The sequence below is a fragment of the Rhinolophus sinicus genome, chromosome 14 (genome assembly GCF_057876585.1).
Source record: "Rhinolophus sinicus isolate RSI-liver-muscle chromosome 14, RSI-T2T, whole genome shotgun sequence".
NCBI classification, from domain to species: domain Eukaryota; kingdom Metazoa; phylum Chordata; class Mammalia; order Chiroptera; family Rhinolophidae; genus Rhinolophus; species Rhinolophus sinicus.
Genome location: NC_142514.1, coordinates 69,866,298 through 69,886,082, shown reverse-complemented (window position 1 = coordinate 69,886,082; position 19,785 = coordinate 69,866,298). Strand labels below are relative to the sequence as shown.

The window sequence follows — 19,785 nt, the reverse complement described above, 5'->3', positions numbered from 1 at the left end:
GGTAAAACCAATAGTAGATTTACTATATATGAAGAGCGTAATACATAACAGGCACTCAATAAATATTAATTTAAAGATTTATTTAAAAATGTAAAACTTAAGAGGAGTAAGCTGCTCAAAATATTATGGCTTCCAAAAAATGTTTTTCTTATTTTTGAACTACTACAAAACGAAGGCCTCTCCATATGAACAACACCTTAAACAATGACTAAAAACACTTTTCCATGTTTTCTGCTAAAGAAAGAAATGCAGGTTGAAAGTTCAAGGCAGCTCACACACCGCTGGAAAAAAGATTTTTAAGCTTCTTTTGAAAGAAAAAGAAACCAAGATTGCAATTTTCATATGTCATTTATGACTGGGCTAATTACAAGAACTGTAATTTCTACCACGGGAAGCTTAAAACTAAAGTGCAAAGTTGAGTTGAACAAAAAACTCAAGTTGCTGAGTGAGAAATGGTTCTATGAATATGTACAGAGTGAGTTAATAGACCGTTAAAAATTTTATGATGTGTAATTCACATATGAAACCGATGTGACACACTTACCACAAATCAGTATTTAAATGGGTCTAGCTTTGATATTTTTTCCCTGACTTCACTGGATTATTAAGTGGAAGTGAGGTAGTCTGGTTTTCTACCCCCATAATCTCAACCTTCCTCTTTATTATGTACCTCTGTGTCTTGTACACAAAACTCAATTTCAATATTTCCTTGGTAGGATATCTTAAAAATCTAAATTTTTCAAGTAAAGAATTCCATGTAAACTTTTCACAGTATTTTTCAAACTGTTTAAAACTCAAGAATACCTATAAATTATGAACCCACAAATACAAAGTTAATGAAAAATATTGTAAAAATGGAATGACAATTACATACTTACACTTTACTCAATTTTTCAAGTACGATGCGTTTTCTAATCTGATTCTGAGAACTTGAATCTATCAGTGGAAAGGTGGGATCATGCTGAAATCAGTTTTAAACAAAGCAAAACAAAATCATGAATTTACATTCTTTCTTTGATAAGAACAATTAACATTAAAATACAAAAGTTTACACCTGTGGTATGGCAGAATAAAAACTAGACTTGAGAATTAGAAGATTTAAATTTGAGTATCAGTTCAGTCATTAGGCTGATGTGAACTAGCTTGACTCATCTGCCCTCTTTTGAGAGTGTTTTCTCATCTGTATAAAAGGGATATGAATACCTTCTTTATTAAATGAGAACATGTATACAAAATGACTTTGTAGACTACAAAATGATATGTAAATGTAGGAAATTAAAAGATTAAAATTAGCAAATACTATAAATATATTATGGGGAATTCCACTTCCAGAAATGGCAGACAATTTAAACCACCCCTCTTGTTGAGAACTGAAAAAGTTGGGAAAAAACCCACATATGTTTGAAAGCATTAGAGAGCTAACAAGGTAGTAAAGAATTATGGCCTTAGATTCTGGAGAAGGTAATTCCAGAGAGGGCACTGACTAATTTCAGACGAGGTAACGTAGATACTGAGAACCTGAGCACTGCTTTTCTAGGAAATATTAGAGTTTGGGGACCAGCCCGGTGGCTCAGGTGGTTAGAGCTCCATGCTCCTAACTCCGAAGTATGCCGGTTCGATTCCCACATGGGCCAGTGGGCTCTCAACCACAAGGTTGCCGGTTCGACTCCTTGAGTCCTGCAAGGGATGGTGGGCTCTGCCCCCTGCAATTAAGATTCAACACGGCACCTTGAGCTGAGCTGCCTCCCGGATGGCTCATTTGGTTGGAGTGCGGGCTCTCAACCACAAGGTTGACAGTTCAATTCCTTGAGTCCCGCAAGGGATGGTGGGCTCCGCCCCCTGCAATTAAAACTGAGCTGCCGCTGAGCTCCCGGATGGCTCAGTTGGTTGGAATGCGTCCTCCCAACCACAAGGTTGCCGGTTCGACTCCCACAAGGGATGGTGGGCTGTGCCCCCTGCAACTAGCAACAGCAACTGGACCTGGAGCTGAGCTGCGCCCTCTACAACTAAGACTGAAAGGACAACAACTTGACTTGGAAAAAAAGCCTGGAAGTACACACTGTTCCCCAATAAAGTCCTGTTCCCCTTCCCCAATAAAATCTTTAAAAAGAAAAAAAAAAAGAAATATTAGAGTTTGGGACAAGGGAGAGGCACTAGCAACCCTCCCCAAGCTTGAGACCAGAACTTGGATCACAGAGTAGGAATGATTAGGAAACAGGCTGGCTCTTACAGGGTGTGAAGCCCAACTTCAAATTATCATTAATTCCTGATTGGATAAAGGTGACTTGGGACTGCTACAAATCATCTGCCAGGAGCAAACATAAATTCATTTGAGAGGAAGATAACATCAGCCAAGGTCTGAAGTTATCTCTGTAATTTTTAATATACAATGTTTGCCACATAATAAAACAATATGAAAACAAGACAATATGATCAAAATCTGAAACAGCCCATAGAAATCAACTACCAAGAAATTCTGATAATAAAGTGGTCAGCTTTCTTTAAAATAACTCTGTTGAATATAATCAAAGAAAAATAAGACTGCAAATTTCAGCAGCGAACTGGAAACTATATAAAAGAATCAAATGAAAACCCTACAACTGAAAAATATAGTACTTAAAAGTAAGAACTCCATAGACAGACACCTCATTGAATTACCACAAAGATTAAAATGTAAGATTTAAATTTTGAGAGAACAACAATACACAATAAGAGCACATAAGAGGGGGCAAATAGAGTTAAAATTCTAAAGTTCTAATTGTCAAGGAAGCAATAAAAGTATTAACTTACATTAGATTTTAATAAGACACAGATTCAGGTTTTAATCTTTAGAGTAACCACTTAACAATCAGCAAAAGAATGTATACAAACAAGATAACAAAGGATAAAAAATGGAATAATATTTGATACAAAGAAGCGAAAAAGAGGAACACAGAACAAGTGTACCATGCAGAAAGCAACAAGATGGAAGATTTAAACCTAAATACATCAATTATGACATTAAATGTAAATGGACTAAATTCTCTACATAAAGGACAAAGATTATGAGCCTAGATTTAAAAACATAGTCCTTGAAATTACTAAAGAAGAGGTAATGACGAGGAGACATACTGGGGCTCTGGTTTACTTAAATTTCTTGGCCTGGGTTCATTTGTGGTAATTCAATGAGGTATACACTTACTATTTGTGTTATACTTCAATGAAAAGGTTTTAAAATGTTATGCAACAGGAACAGTTAAATTTCAGGGATTAATTTTTTCTTCTTACTGCTTATAGGCGCAAAAATGATAAAACAAGTGATATACTAAGGTAGGTTTACGCAAGTGACTGACAGAGATCAATGTTTCCCTAAGCTAAATATCAAAGTTATGGATGCTGTCTAATTAATACAATTGAAGTGATTTCAAATACAGTACTGGGCTAGGTAACATTTTGTAGAAACATAAGAAACTTCTAAATTTTTACTATATTTCCACTTTACCCTCTTTCTAAATCTCCAAATGTGTTATTAAATTTAGAACTACATTCACTCAGAAATCTTTAGTAACAAAGTTTTGTGGTAAAAACAGTTATCACCTACTCCTCTTCATGCCAAATGACTTCATTTCCCAAACTACACATCAACCAAAAATGTGTAATAGAAATACTAAAAAATCTCCCTCAATCTCAGTGACATACATTTAGTCTCTACAAATACCTCCTCTTGACTGAGTACCAATTATATGTCAGGCACTGTGATAAACGCTTTGTATATATTTTCTTTAAAACTCGTAACAACTGAGCAAGGGAAGTATTTACAGTCAGTCCCATTTACAGATGAGAAACCAGACTCCAGTAACTAACTTTTCTTACAGCTAGTAAATACCATAGAAGATATTCAAATCTAGATCTACCTGAAAATGCTCTTTCCATTGTCTCCTGTCCATCATTTCCTAATAAGTCTTCTTTACTATATTATTTTCATTTAAATGGACATGCTTGACAAATGTCCAAACAAATACTTTACCATTCAACTAGTAAGTCTACTCCACTGCATACATTGGAAATAAAATACGCAAAGATACGCAACCCATATAGAAATCTGAAAGCATACCAATTTAAAAAAAAAAAAAAAAGCAAGTCTCTCTAGAGGTTCTACATATTAAATGCAGGACTAGGTTTAAAGAAAACTTTGTCCCACAATTCTAGGCTATTTCTACATTAGAAAAATGTACCACATTTATGAAAATTTTCAGGGGCAAACTTCAACTTATTTGGAAAAATAGTAATGCTAATCCTGGAGATGGCATTTTAAACCAAAACACAGACTGCCTAAAGAAGCCTTCTAAAAATTTCATAATTCTCTTCAGTATTTTTCCTCCTGCTCCAAGATTTTCTATGGTGAGTATTCCATACGTTAGAAGCATGGAAAACTCATCATCATGAAGACATACCTCTTCTGAGTCTTGCGATTTGGTGGTTTCTTCATTTAAAATATATCGTCCTCTATAAAACTCCCTGATCCTTAGGTTTAATGTTTCAGTTTCTTTTTTCAAGTTTTCATAACTTGGCAGTGGTTTAGTGGCTGTATCTGAGGACCTAAAAGGCAAAGACTCATCTAAGCTGTCCTGAGATTCCTGCAAGGCAGGGGAATGACTATCTGGGTCAGAGTTTATGTCATCTTCATCAAGTTCTTCTTCTTTAACCAGAGGGGCTGAAGAGAGTTTCAGACACACAGACGCGTAATTCTCACCATACAAAAACCTCAAAGTTTCTTCTGTCTTCCACTCAATCAAAGTTTCCTTCAGAACTTTAAGTAAGCTTGCCTTTGCAACTTCAGGACACACCTGCACTGAACTAGAAGATGACCTAGAAACTTGGTTTGATTTGGCAAATTTCCTCTTAAAATGCTCGGCACTTTTCTTACTTATGCCTACTAGAGTTATCTCTGAACTATGGTATTTATTTTCACAAATTTCTGAAGCCTCTAATTTTTCTCGCAAAGAACTACTTGAAGAAATCTGAGTATTTACTTTCTGTAAAGGAAGTTCACAAGCAGCAGCTTTCTCCTGATTATCTAATTTGCAATGGCCTAACTGCTCAGTGACTTCTATTACTGTATGTTCTTTGTCTTCTTGCTTGAAGTTAGCTTTTTGACCAGCTTTCTTTTTCATTATGCTTTTTTTGTGCAGCTGTGGCCTTACACCCGTTGCATTTGGTCTGTTTCCTGGTAGAATGGAGGAAACAAAGTCTTGCTCATTATCACTGCTACTGTCACTATGAGTGCTAGAAGAACTAGATTCATACTGCTTCTTAAAATCGCCAGGATTGTCAATATCTGATGTTTTAATGGCCTCACTGCATAACTGTACTTCTTCGCCAGAATGGCCACTGTAGAAGGAAAGAAATAAAATAACTATAACAGAAAAGCAGAATGTCCCAAAGTACTTATACTTTGTACCTTCCAAGGTAAAAATTTCCAAAGGAAATTTTTATTCCCTAGGCACAGCCTTATTTACAAGCTTATATTTATATAAGCATGTACACACACACACACACACACACACACACACACTTCAGAAAGCTCTAATTCCATATTTTCTCTACATCTTACTTATCTGATATAGTTCTCTTCTTTCCTTGTCTTTTTTCCCCAATTATTTAAAAAGTGTTAAAAGGATACAACAAAAAGGAAAAAAAACACTTGATAATTCCATCCTACTGAATTATTCTGATTTTGGCCTATTCCATTTCTGTGCCTGTTTTATATATCCTTTTTTAAAAATGGTAAAATGGTTTTCTTTTGAAAACTTCATTAGTGGTTTCCAAAAAAAAAAAAAAAAAAAAAAAATATATATATATATATGTAAACATACATACACATATATATGTAAATAATAGGAACTCTTTAGGCTTTGAAAGATAAGAGATGTTTAAACATTTTCCAATTTGGGTAATAGTTATATAGAAAATTACACAGAATGAAACATACAAGAAAGTCACAGCAGAAAATAAAGTTGGCAAATCAATGTTTATCGATGAAAGATACTTGTATTTGAAAATCTAGAGTTACAACATAATGCTAACAATAAAAGACAACAGTTTTCCCCTTTGAATAGAGTTCTTCAATTTTCAGATTAGGTTTTAAAAACATTAAGAATTATGAAAGAGTGAAGGCAGAATAGCTTTGTCTATACAAACTTGAGATAAAAAGGAATAGGTGAGCAGTTACTATCAAGCAAATGCACGTATCAGAACTTTAAAAGAGAGACGGATTCTGAGCCAAGAAGCACATATGCAGAGGGTAGTGACAGGGTATGTGGGAACTCTCTACTTTTTACACAATTTTTCTGCAAACCTAAAAATGCTCCCCCAAAAAGGCTATTAAATTTTTTTAAATGATTTTTTAAAATAAAATAATGCAGCAATAAAAAAAAAAGAAGCATGCTGCGGGAAGAGATTTGTAAAAGAAAAAAAAAAGTTGAAAGTAAGGTTGTGGATTGAAATGGAGAAACAATGACAAGTTTATTCAGTATTAGGTATTTTTTTAGTTAGAATCTAGCCTAGATAGTAATGGGACTTGACTCTTGTAAGTATAATTTCAAAAAAATTAGAACAATTAAACTTTCATATATTTCATACTTTCTCTTGGAATTTAAAGGTAATTATGTTTTTTATACGACTTTGAAAATTATAAATTACAGCTATACATCAATAAATAAGTATCTCTCACTGGTGCTCCAGTCTATGTAACTACAGTAGTGACTAATAACCAGGGAAATTTATTCTGGGATATAAAAGGATGTGTTTTGAGACATGATTATAGTTGGGCAAGCAACAGCACGAGGAGAGTTTAGGAAAAAAACACAACTTAGAATTTCTATTAATGTTTTAGACACTCTTTCAAATAATTAAATAATTGATATAGTACTGTTTTGAAATCCAAAAAAATAAGAGTATAAAAACCTTTCAACAAATATAATTGGTACAATCTAGTTGACAAAGTAGCACAATATCTCGGATAGAAGCTGTGTTTGTGTCATATTTCAACAGGTTCAATTAGACTTCCTTGGTAGAAACAGCTGTACAATAAATCATACAGATCAAACACATCATCTTACCATCACAAAAGAAAAAGCTGTACAAGGCAAATATTTCTTTGTGTGGACTAGAATGGGCACTTACATAATGCATGAGCACAGCAAGTCCAAGGGCTCCTATCACTTGGTTTACTCTTAATGTTTCTATTAACATGAATATATAGGAGGTAAGTGATACTGATTCAACCATACCTGTTTCCTTCCTGTAGCAGCAGAAAATTAGGATGCCTGTGACAAAAACACAGAAATAGAATACTGAAGGCAACTGATATGTCAAACACTTTCAAGTGTTTATAATTACATTGGATATGAAAAATAATTAAAAGGAAATAGTTCATATAAAGATTTTAAGAAAAAAATTAAGAGACAAAGTATCGTGAAACTCACCCATAACAAATCTGGATTAATGTCTCTCTCTTATTTAGAATTTACTCATATTTCAGAACTAAGTTCAAATTCCATGAGCCCAATACAGTCTTCCCCGACTAGCCTGCTAATATAAATCACTCCCTTCTCTAAATTCCAAAGTCATCAATTTAAATTAATCATGTATTCTTCTATGACCTAATACTAGAATTATTATCTAAATGTCATATTTTTCATATATTTATTTTTGGTTTTTTAACTAGACTACAAACCTTGAGAGCAGAGATTATGCACTATAATTCTCTTGTACATCTTTATATTATTAATAAGACTTTTTGCCCTAATTTCTGAGGAAGCAGTTGTATTGTAGTATAAATGTGAACTATGTACATCAGGTGATTTAAGTTAACTGTATTTTGCTATGCAACACCAGAAATTACAATTGGCTGGGCATACAGATATCAAAGAGGAGGAGGAAAAAGCTCTTAGAAACCCAAATATAAAAAGGAACAATAGTAAATGAATCCAAGAGGACAGGAAAACTCTGTAAAACATTCTGAAGTGATTCAGAAAAAGTGCCTTCTAAAGACTACAAAACTGATTAAATAAAAGTAAATATATAATGAAAAATAAATGGAGTGATATTCCATGTTCATTGATAGGAAGGCTCAATATTGTCAAGATGTCAGTTCTTCTCAACTGGATCTGTAGCTTCAATGCAATCCAATCATAATCCCACTAAATTATTCTGTGGATATTGACAAGTTGATTATAAAGTTTTTATGGAGAGGCAAAGACCCAGAATAGCTAACACAATATTGAAGGAATAGAACAAAGCCGGAAAACTGATGCTATCTGGCTTCAAGACTTACTATAAAGCTACAGTAACTAAGACAGTGTGGTACTGGAGAAAGAATAGATAATTGGAATAGAATAGAGAGCCCCAGAAATAGACCCACATGAATATAATCAACTGATCTTTCACAAAGGAGCAAAGGCAACACAATGGAGAAAAGATAGTCTTTTCAACAAATGGTGCTGGAACAACTGGACATCCACAAGTAAAAAAATGAATCCTGACACACACCTTACACCCTTTATAAAAATTAACTCCAAATGGGTCGCAGACCAAAGTGTAAAATGAAAAAGTATAAAACTACTAGAAGATAACATAGGAGAAAACCTAGATGACTTTTTAGATATGACACCAAAGGCATGATGCATGAAAGGAAGCACTGATAGCTAGACTTTTTTAAAATTAAAAAGTTCTGTTCTACAAAAGATACTAGCAATAAAAAGACAAGTCACAGACGAGGACAAAATATTTGCAAAAGATCTGATAAAGAACTGTTATCCAAATATCAAAGAACTCTTAAAAACGCAACAATAAAACAACAAACAATTCAATTAAAAAATGGGCCAAAGACCTTAACACATACCTCACCTATGAAGATACATATACATAAAAAAAGAAGATATACAGATGGCAAACAAGCATATGAAAAGATGCTCTGATATGCCATCAAAGAAATACAAATTAAGACAAAAATGAGATACCACTACACACCTATTAGAATAGCCAAATCCAGAACACTGAAATCAAATGCTTGTGAGGATGTGAGGATGAACTCTCATTCATTGCTGGTGGAAATGCAAAATGGTACAGCCATTTTGGAAGACAGTTCTCACAAAACTAAACATAGTCTTACCATACAATCCAGAAATTATGCTCCTTGGTAGTTACCCAAAAGAGTTGAAAACTTATGTCCACACAAAAAACTGCAGATGGATGTTTATAGCAGCTCTATTTACAACTGCCAAAATTTGGAAGCAACTAAAATGTCCTTCAGTAGGTGAATGAATAAACTGTGGTACATCGACAATAGAATATTATTCAGTGTTAAAAAGAAATGAGATAACAAGCTATGTAAAGACATGGAGGAAACTTTAATGCATATTACTAAGAAGCCAATCTGAAAGGCTACATACTGTAGGATTCCAACCATATGACATTCTGGAAAAAGTAAAACTGGAAACAGTAAAAAAATCAGGGGGTAGGGAGGTGGGAAATGAGGAGGTAGAGCACAGAGGATTTTGAAGGCTACAAAACTACTCTGCATGGTATTGTAAATGGTGGATGCAAGTCATTATACATTTGTCCAAACCCAAAAAATGTATAACACCAAGACTGAACCCTAATGCAAACCATGGACTTTGGATGAAAATGACGTGTCGATGTAAGCTTATCAAATGTAATAAATGTACCATTTTAGTGGGGTGTTGATAATGGGGAGGCTATGATTTATGTGGGGGTAGGAGGCATATGGGAAATCTCTGTACCTTTCTCCCCATTTTGCTGTGAACCTAAAATTTTTCTAAAAAGTCAATTAATAGAAAAAAAGTAAACATAAGGAACTAAATGTACTAAAGAGAAGCTAAGGCACTGAGCATAAATCCCATTTAAAGGGCAAAACAGGGCTGCTGCAACAAAGGCCATGATAGTATAAAAATCTTCGATGAAAAAAGTCAAGCTAGGGCAGCTGGATGGCTCAGATGGTTAGAGCAAGAGCTCTGAACAACAAGGTTGCCAGTTCAATTCCCACATGGGATGGTGGGCTGCGCCCCCTGCAACTAAAAATTGAAAATGGCAACTGGACTTGGAGCTGAGCTGTGCCCTCAACTAGATTGAAGGACAAGGACTTGGAGCTGATGGGCCCTGGAGAAACACACTGTTCCCCAATATTCCCCAATCAAATTTAAAAAAAATGTTGCTGTCACATTAAAAACAAACAAAAACATCAAGCTAAATGGACAGATAGAACCAGAAGTCATTTGAGTTACGACATTTAAAGGCTGCCAGTCACAAATGCCTGTTAGAAGTATTTTTATATATAAACATCATAGCATCAATCATATAACCACTCCCTAGATAATCCATTCATCTTTTGTTCAGTCTCAAGCGTAGAAGGCACTGCAGGGAACAGACTCTCTTGGCAATCCTCTCCTTAGCTACGGGAGGCACTGCTAACTGACCAAGGCATGCTTTCCCATTAAACTCCTCAGTACCACACATTAGGAGGCATACAGGATGTAACCGATATTTGCCATCCCAGCTCTAGAGACTCCCCTGCAGTTCAAAAATTCTCCAAGACCGATAGTAAAAAATTTAGAAGGAAAAGGCAAAATAAGACAATGGTAGTGAGTTGCCTGGGAGTAAAAATGTAATCTATTTTTTCCTTCTTTCTTAGGCCCTCTACAAATTGAGGCATATCTATCTCAATTATCCAAATTATTCTGTTTACTCTACCTCTCCCCACTCACTAAAACTAGTCACTACCATGGTTTGGTGTTGCTCAAAGGAAACAACAGACACTACTTGGGTGGTGATTAGCCCCGACTGCTCCTGGGATATTTATAACTCCCATTAAGAATTTTTTTGGCCTAAATAACATGCTAACGTTTACAATAGAGTGTTTTATTGCCTGTTGACTACTTCCTCCCACTTTCACTTGTAGTTCTCTCACTCTTTCTATCCCACATCCCCGCCCAAGTCTTCCTGCCTAAAATTATCAAGGTTTAGTACCATGCCACTGTCTGGCATTTCGTCCTAAAAGGGGTCTGAGTATCCCTGTAGGGAAAAAAGTATGTGTAGACAGTGATTCTCAATTGGATTCTTACACTAAATGGTTAACCTGCAAATGCAGAGTATATTCCATCATTCAACAAATTCCTTCAAAAATAAAATTATGAGCTATTCTATTATATGTATGGACTATGCTATGTATGTTAATACAAACAGGTTCCTATCTGTAAAGACCTTACAATTTAGTAGAAGGAAAATGTGTGTTCTAATAGGTTTACAAATATTAACCCTCATAAGAATGATGTAGCTACTACCATCAACCCACGAATAGATAAAAAGACTGAGTCCTAAAATAAGTAATTTGCGGAAAGTCACACAGCTTCTAAGTGGTAAAGCCAGGAATCAAACCCAAATAGCATGGCTTGTAACAATAACACTGTTGCATCATATAAATCAAGAGAATATGTGGTTAAGTCCCAGGTGAGACGTATCAGTTGCCACAGAAAATTAGAGAAGAAAAACTTCCTGCTGAGCCAATGAAGAATAGCTTCAGATTCAACTGGGTCTATAAAATATTAGATAGTTTGTGCATAAGGGCTTTTGAAGCTAATCCTACAGATTTTACTCTGGTATTTTAATTCCAGAAACCTCTCTTTTTTTCTTTCCTTTTAGCAAATCTATGCTCTTTATTAAACTCTGTCCTTCAATCATACAGCCCCTGCCTCTTTCATTGTAAGCCTTCTTTTAAAAAGTCTGCACTCAAAATAAATAAATAAATAGTCTGCACTCATCATTTTCATTTCCTTATCTCCTATTCAGCCATCAACCCTCTTCCTCCTGGAATCTGTAGGCATTACTCTACTAAAATGGCTCTTGCTAACAAACATCACCAGTTACCATAGGACTGTTCAATTTAATGGATATTTTTCAGGATTTTTTTTTTTCCTTTTTAAAGTAGAGGAAAAGAATCAGTATGAAAGAGCTTGCAAGAGGAAGCAAATAGGAATAAATCATTAAGCAAAGCCTTGGTGAGAGGAGAACGGAATCAGTAAGATAGAGGATACTAAATCAGCAACGAGGAGGCAGAGAAATGAGAGAGCATATAATGAAAATAATGTTGAAGGAGGTTCTGTTGGATGCCCTCAAATCATTTCAATTAAGCAGTAGGTTAAATTATCAACTATGAGTTGGGGGTTGGGTTCAAAGTTTAAGGAAAGGAGAAAAGGTCTGAATGTATCAGATAGTAAGAAACAAAGAAAAAAAAACCCAGCACACATTTGTTGGAGACAGAATGAACTGGAACAGGGCCAAAGGAATGTAAGAGAGCAGGATTTGGTGCCAAGTCTAGGTCTAAATCCCAAATCTATATACTCGTATATGAGCCAAGTGTTCTTGGGTGAGTCACTAAACCTAACCTGAGCCTCAGTTCCATCATCAATAAAATGGGTAGCAAAACTTCCCCAGGCATGTTGTGAGGACTGAATTAAATAAGACAGCTTGTCTAAAGTGCTAATGGTCTTACTTGAGAACTTTACCCAATAATGTTCAGCAACCTAGGCATAGATATAAAGCATGATGCTTGCAAAGGTGGACATGGTAGATGGTTAATACTGTACGTGCTGACTGTTGAGCTCAAGGAAACAAGTTTAATGAGGGTCTGCAAACCTAGAAGAATAGAGCCTCGGTAGAGACGGGAGGTCAAAATGAGGTCACAAAGCACACTTAGGAGTAATAGCTGTAGATGAGATAGAGGTTGTGGTCAGAGACAGAAAGCTCTTATTTCATCAAGATCTTGGAGGCAGAATAGTTCTACATAATGAGGTCCAAAAAAAGAATGAGGTCCAAGTATGGTTGAATCAAGGGGTAATCAAAATGTAAACATTCTATCTAAATCATACATACAATTCAAGATAATTTAATAAATCTCCAGGTACATAACTTGATATTTTTTGAGAAAAACATTAAAAGAAAATTCAATCTCTAAAGAAAGGGGAAAATTAGAGTATAATAAGTGACTACTATATGGTAGGTGGATTTTTAAAATTGTGATAAAATATATAAAACTTACCATTTTAACCATTTTTAACTGTACAGTTTAGTGGTATTAAGTATATTCACATTGTTCTGCAACTATCACCACCATCCATCTCCAGAACTTTTTTAATCTCCCCACTTTCTGCTAGGTGGTTTCATTTAATCCTCTCATAATTTACGTAACGTTTTATAGTGTAGGAAAAAGCTTTGGTGGTTAATTGACTTCCTAAAGTCAATACAGCCAACAAGTAGTAAATCTAGGATTTGAATTTAGGTCTTTCGAAGTCTAAGCTCTTTCTACAACATGCTGCCTCTAACTAAAGCCAGAAAAAAACAAAAAAACTTGTGAGGATACTACCTTTGCTTACACCCTCTCATAGAAACTCAATATACTTTACAAGCTACTATTTTCTTCTCCTTTCATTTTCTGACTACAGGTTAAGAAAAGTGCACTAAATGCTGTTTCTAGATATTTTATGAGTGACCTTCATACTCTCCCTGATTCCCAATTTGTAAAATAGAGAATGGTATCTGACACTAAAATAAACTGAATTTAAATTTAATGAGGTATTGGATAAAAAATTCAATATAAAACTTCAGTTTGTTTTTTCTATGAGCTGTTTTAGACAGAATGAGGCACCTAGTTATGTTGCTCTTTTTTTTCTATCCTTTTTTAGATGAAATGTAAAAGTTTTTGTTAAAAGTATCATTTCTCTTTGCTCTAAGTATCTTCCATTCCTTTCAAAGTATGTTACCCTGGAGATAATTCACAACTTAATTGTGATAAGCTCAATTTAAAGAACAAAAATAAGTAATAATATTAAAGAATACAATCAAGCTTGTTTTTCATGTTTTCGTATTAGTTTCATTAAAGTCTAAATTAGATCATTGTAAATTTAGCAAAGTAAACCTAAAAGTAGAAACACCATGCCCAAAAACCCTGTGTGTATGTATGTATGTGTATATGTATATGTTTGTATCACTTAGAATACGTGTACCACATAGAAACCAACAGAAGCAGCAGGCTATAGCCAATTGCCCCTGTAGTGGGAATTTTTCAAATACAATTTGAGACATGTTAAAACCTGTTTCAGAAAGTTTTTATTCTGTATACCAAGCAACAGAGGTGGTTATTCAGGAAGAGGTTACAGAAGTTGTTCTGCAGAGGTTTTTTTGGCTTCCGCACCCTCTGAGATTACACTATGTTTATTGCCGAGAAGTATGTGTGAAAATCCCCTACTCTGAGCCACATGATGGCGCTTTTAGCTCTGTCAGCATTAACCATTCACCCCAATTTGATCTTTTAAATCATAACTTGCTACTCAACATTTGTCCTTCCTTCTTAGTTTTAACTCCTGATTTTTTAGGTTACAACTCAAGAAACTCCCCTTCTTCAAAGATTTGTCAGAACCTACAGTCAACCAAACAGAATTTAAAAATGCTACTATATGACTATCTAAATGAGCACAGTCTCAGAGGAACAAAACTGTGTGGTCTGTTTCTGGCCACCAAGTGGGTAAAAAATTTCTAACTCATAACAAGAGAAGCATCATACTGCGTCATGACCCAGGCCATCTAGGTCAATGTTCTATCTTTGACAGGGCATAGGAGACATTTTGTGAGAAGTACTGCTGCTCTTCATAACATCAGAAAGATACTCCAGATATTTTTTCATATCTTAATAAAAAAACAAAGGCCTAGAAAACCCTAAGGCCCTTTCTGACTTGAAAGCCGCAATAGAATTATGGAGCTAGAATTCATGAATTTGTCTAAATCTTTCTTAAATCTATTTATACAATTTTTTTTTAACCAATGAGACAGTAAGCTTATTATGGTATAAAACAATGTCTTATAAATTTTAAGAGACACTACATTTTAGAGGTTTTAGTATTTTAGAACCTGGTGAATAAATTTATATTTGCTTTCACAATAATGTAAGAAACACCAACTGTGTCAAATTCAATATTCTATTTCAAATGGTGTGTAAAATCATGGTATCCCTACAGACGTCAACTTCAAGTAGTCCTGGACATAGTATAAAGCATTCCTGGTTTTCTTACATAATTTAAAAACTTTGATCCAATCTTTTATCAGCCTTCATCTTTACAAACTGAAGAGTTCAAATTGTTTAAGTAACTTTTATTCTATATTCTTAAATGAGACAGACTTCCCTACAAGGACAAGGAAGTATAAATTTCCCTAGTCTTATGCTAATAATTTTAATCACTTTTATAAGTAAAAAATTTCCTTATCTAGGAATCACCTTTATAAGTAAAAACTTTCACTGTAACAGCAGTGACTTAGAACTGTAAAAGATCAGAACTAAAGGGAACTAAGATTAAATGTAACTTTCTACTTTACAAATGAGGAAACTGAGGCTTAGTGTTGATAACAGACTTTCCTATAATAAAACAACAAAACACCGAAGCTAGATCCAACAGAACAGTGCTCTGAAAACTGCAGATCAGCACCAACCAATTAAGTGGCTGGTTACCAGCATTTTTAAAAAGTAACAGTACAAAATATCAGAGCCTTTTCATGTAGTAAGGAAAGGTTCCTTAAAGCTTTTATTTCAGTTACATGTATGTGTTCGATCATAATGTAAAATATTTACTATGTGGTCAAAAATTTTGGAAGTCATTGTACTAGAATATCTAATTCTTTGAGTGGATTTTAATATTTATTCTTATTTTTAAATAATGATTATTAAATATTCCACAGTTAATACTAAAATAATCAATATTAATAAAATAACTACAGTTAAAATTAATGGGATGTAATTTTTATGACTCACTTTTAAGCTAATAAAAATCTCTGCATTAAGTACTAAATGCCTCCATTTAAACCATTTTTCCCCTTTAAAATAAATTGGTTCTGAATGTTATATCCCCTACCATATATGAAAAGGCTTTCTTTAAAATATCACATTCCTGTTGAGCTTATTTTTGCAATAGCTAGACAAGCTTTTTAAAGGAATACTGAATTCTAGGATTCTGATCATTAACACACATTAAAAACGTCAAACATTCTCTGTGAAAACACAGTGACCTCTAGTGGCTTCATTAAATAAATTGACATCTTTGCCTGTAAGAATTTAGAAATTAAGGTAACACTGATGCATCCAGATATAAAAGATACTGATATGGTTATATAATGACAAGTATTAAACATAAATAAGGGCTATAGTCACACTATGTACAATGTGACCGTTGTATATTATAGATTACTCACCGGTTACTTCCAATCAAGTGGAATATGATGAATCCAGGCCTGGTTTGGAATCTATCACTAGCTTAAAAAATACACTTACTCTTTCTGAATTTGATAAAGAGGTTGGATTAAAAGATCTCTAAGGACCCTTTCAGCTCTTTAACTATGATCCCTTCTTCTTGAATTCATTTTGTAGACCAATGCCAGATTAAATTCTGTTCAAAAACACCCGATGGTTCCCCAATACTTGAGGATATACCAAATTTAACATGGTCCTTTGTTACCTATCATTATCTTCTATTTTTTTCGCGAAAGATACCCTTTATTTCAAGTGAGCTAATGTTCTCACTATCTACTTCCAACACTCTTACCCATTCATACAAGTTTATTTTCTCATGTGTGCTTGTAGTTTCTCATTATGCAATGCTTTATTCTCGCTAACTTATATTACAGGTCCCCATTAGAATAAATACAAATTTGTTTTACTCACATGTATCTGTTTTGCCATCCCATTGGGACTTAAATTTAAACTTACAGGTTGGGCTTTATACTGTGTGCAGCCTGCCAGGTACTAAGCACATATGACATAAACACTTTGAATGAAAATTAAATTGATTAGTTCAGGGAAACCAAGGCCATTTTCCTCTTTCTTTTTTAGTGAGGAAAGGAAGGGCATATAGATAAGGTAGAATTTCAAGAATCACAAATAGAAAGTGACAGAGCTTCACGTTTTAGGGAAAAAGTGGGCATTCTGAACATAGAATAGTAAGATTTTAGGTAAAGGTTAGAGGGAAGAACTGTTTTAAATTAGCTAAAGGAAGTACCAATAACTATATTTGAAGAAAACAGAGATCACAGGAAACGTAGTTTGATAAATGGTTTTGAAGCAGTTCCAAGGATTGGCTAAACGAGAGGACTAAATTTAAGAAGTAGAGAAGATAACGTGGGAAATGAAATATGCTGCTGACACAGGGCGAAGGAGGCAATGGGCAGCTCTGGTGAAAGAAATATTAAGAGAAAAAGGTGAGTTTAATAGCTGCTCTCAGCTTCTCAGTCAATTTGGACAATGCTACAATCTTTTATCCTCCAAGAAAGTCACGCTGGTGGAGAAATGATGAACAATTTAGTCTTCATGATATTTTATTCAAGTAACAAAGGACATAGAGTGGTATGTTTTACATATTCTAAACCACAGAGGATTGGACCATCAGATAAAGGTGTCTGCCAACGAAGATACTGTCATCAGTACAACTGATGCTAGTGGAACCTACGGGAGTGTCATATTACCGTGTACATCTGATAAGACTAAGAGTTTTGTTTAGGCAAAAATCTTTAGTGAACTTGCATCTTACCACATTCATGTCATTGATTTTATTTAGCATAGATCCTAACTATTTTACCACAAATAACACTGTCTTGTGTTATAATAGTCTCTATCAAGCATGAATTACTTGGGACATTATCTCATTAAGTTTTTGGAATTTCTAGACCATATAGTTTAATTATATAACAATAATTTTTGTTACCTTTTTAATATTATTATTCCATTTGCCCCACAATAATACATTTCCTCTCAAATTCAGCAACTACTAAAATGTTATAAATGTTTAAATATTTCCCAAGAGGCAAAATCCCAGGACTGTCCTTAAATGCTTTTGGCTAAAAATGACTCTCGATTGGGATTCTTTAAATTATAAAATATTATACTGATTTTTAATAAAGATTGAATGAATTAGTAACCTGAACTTTTTAACCATAGTACACAGTTTCCTAAGGACAAAATGAGTTCAGTTGGATCCCAAGATCCAGTATCTTCCGAAAAAATTTAACATTCTTACTGCAGGACTATTAATAGAATTAAAATAAATAATTGGTATAGGAGGAAGCAAAGTTCAAGTTTTGTGATTAAAGCTAAAACAACAAACAAATAACATTTGTATGCATTAATTTTCTGATTTTAAGTGTAAAATCCTTAACAGCTATACTTAAAATATAACCATTTCCCCACAATTAAAATGGATACAATGGTAACATTCCAAAGAAAACTCGACCAATTTTCTGCATATCTCAAAAAGAAGAAATTTTTAGAACACATGAACAAATGTACACATAATGATTTAAATTACCTTTCTTCTTCTCGAATCCATACTGGAGTTTTAGGAATTTGTGCTGCAAAAAACTTAGATGCTCTATAACAAAAATTGCTGCAAAAACACTGAAAAGAAAAATTTAAAACTAGCAATTTATTTCCTTATTGTGAAACACAACTTAGTTACAGAAGAGAGTATAAAACATAAATATATAGTTCAAAAATAAAATGAAAACCCATGAATCTATCACCCAAGGTAAGAAAAAAGTATAGCACCTTTGATGGCCACTATGTGACCCTCCCTGATGGCATCACTTTCCACATTCCCCAGAGGTAGCCATTATCATAAATTAGGTGTTACTCATTCCCTTGCTTTCCTTTAAGTTTTGCTACTTATATACATATCCCTACGAAATCTATCATTCAGTTTTGCTTACTCTTAAAACTTTGCCTAAATGGAATCATATTATATATTCTTATCTTTTTTCCACATTATGTTTTTGAGATTCATTTATGTAGCTGTAGTTTATCCATTTACACTATTACATTCCATTTAAGTACACTACCCTTTATTTGTTTATGGATAATTGTGTTCGTTTTTTTTGTTATCACTACAATGTTACTACGAACAATTTTCTTTTTTTTATGATTTTTAAAATTTAAGAAATTGTGGTAAAATACACAAAATTTACCACCTTAACCATATTTAACTGTACAGGTCAAATCTCAAGTACCTCTCATTGTTGTGCAACCATCACCACCATCCCTCTGCAGAATTCTCTTTACCTTGCAAAACTGAAACTCTACACCGACTAAACAATAACTCCTCATTTCTACCTCTGACAACCACCATTCTACTTTCTGTCTCCATGAATTTTACTATCTTATGTTACTTAATTTTACTACTTATATGTTACCTCATATAAGTGGAATCATATTATTTGTCCTTTTGTACTGCTTATTTCATTTAACATGTCTTTAAATTTCATCCATGTTGTAGCATGTGTCAGAATTTCTTTCCTTTTAAAGGCTAAATAATATTCCATTCTATGTATATACCACATTTTGTTTATCCAACTAGGAACATTCATATACATATATACCTGTGGACATGAGCAAGAATTTCCTTAGGCTATATACCAAAGAATGGAAAGGCTTGTTCATAAAGAATGTACAAATTTGACTTTACTAAATAATGCCAGTTTCTCAAAGAAGTTTTACCACTCTTTATTTCACCAGAAGTACACAGTTACTAATACTGTCAGATTTTTATAATTTTGTTAATTTGGGGGCTCTGAGAACGTAACAATGTGTTTTTATTTGCTATTTTCCTGATTACTGGTAAGGTTGAGCACCTTTTCATATGTTAATTAGTCATTCAATCTCCTTCTATAAAATGTTTCTATTAGGTTGTTTGTCTTTTT

General features: G+C 33.9%; 1 protein-coding gene across 5 annotated transcripts in view; it reads right to left on the bottom strand.

Annotated features, from left to right (window-relative positions):
• RPAP2 (RNA polymerase II associated protein 2) overlaps window positions 1-19,785 on the bottom strand; it is a 95,299-nt gene that overhangs the window by 67,383 nt on the left and 8,131 nt on the right. For all 5 annotated transcript variants that reach the window (XR_016018662.1, XM_074335131.2, XM_019752892.3 and 2 more), the window contains exons 6-9: window positions 18,399-18,487; window positions 7,272-7,307; window positions 4,434-5,370; window positions 879-961 (exon numbers count right to left, since the gene is read on the bottom strand). Coding sequence is in view for 4 of the 5 variants with exons in the window: in XM_074335131.2 (XP_074191232.2) it covers window positions 879-961; window positions 4,434-5,370; window positions 7,272-7,307; window positions 18,399-18,487 (1,145 nt within the window). In the remaining variant the exon portion in view is untranslated. The remainder of the gene's footprint in view (window positions 1-878; window positions 962-4,433; window positions 5,371-7,271; window positions 7,308-18,398; window positions 18,488-19,785) is intronic.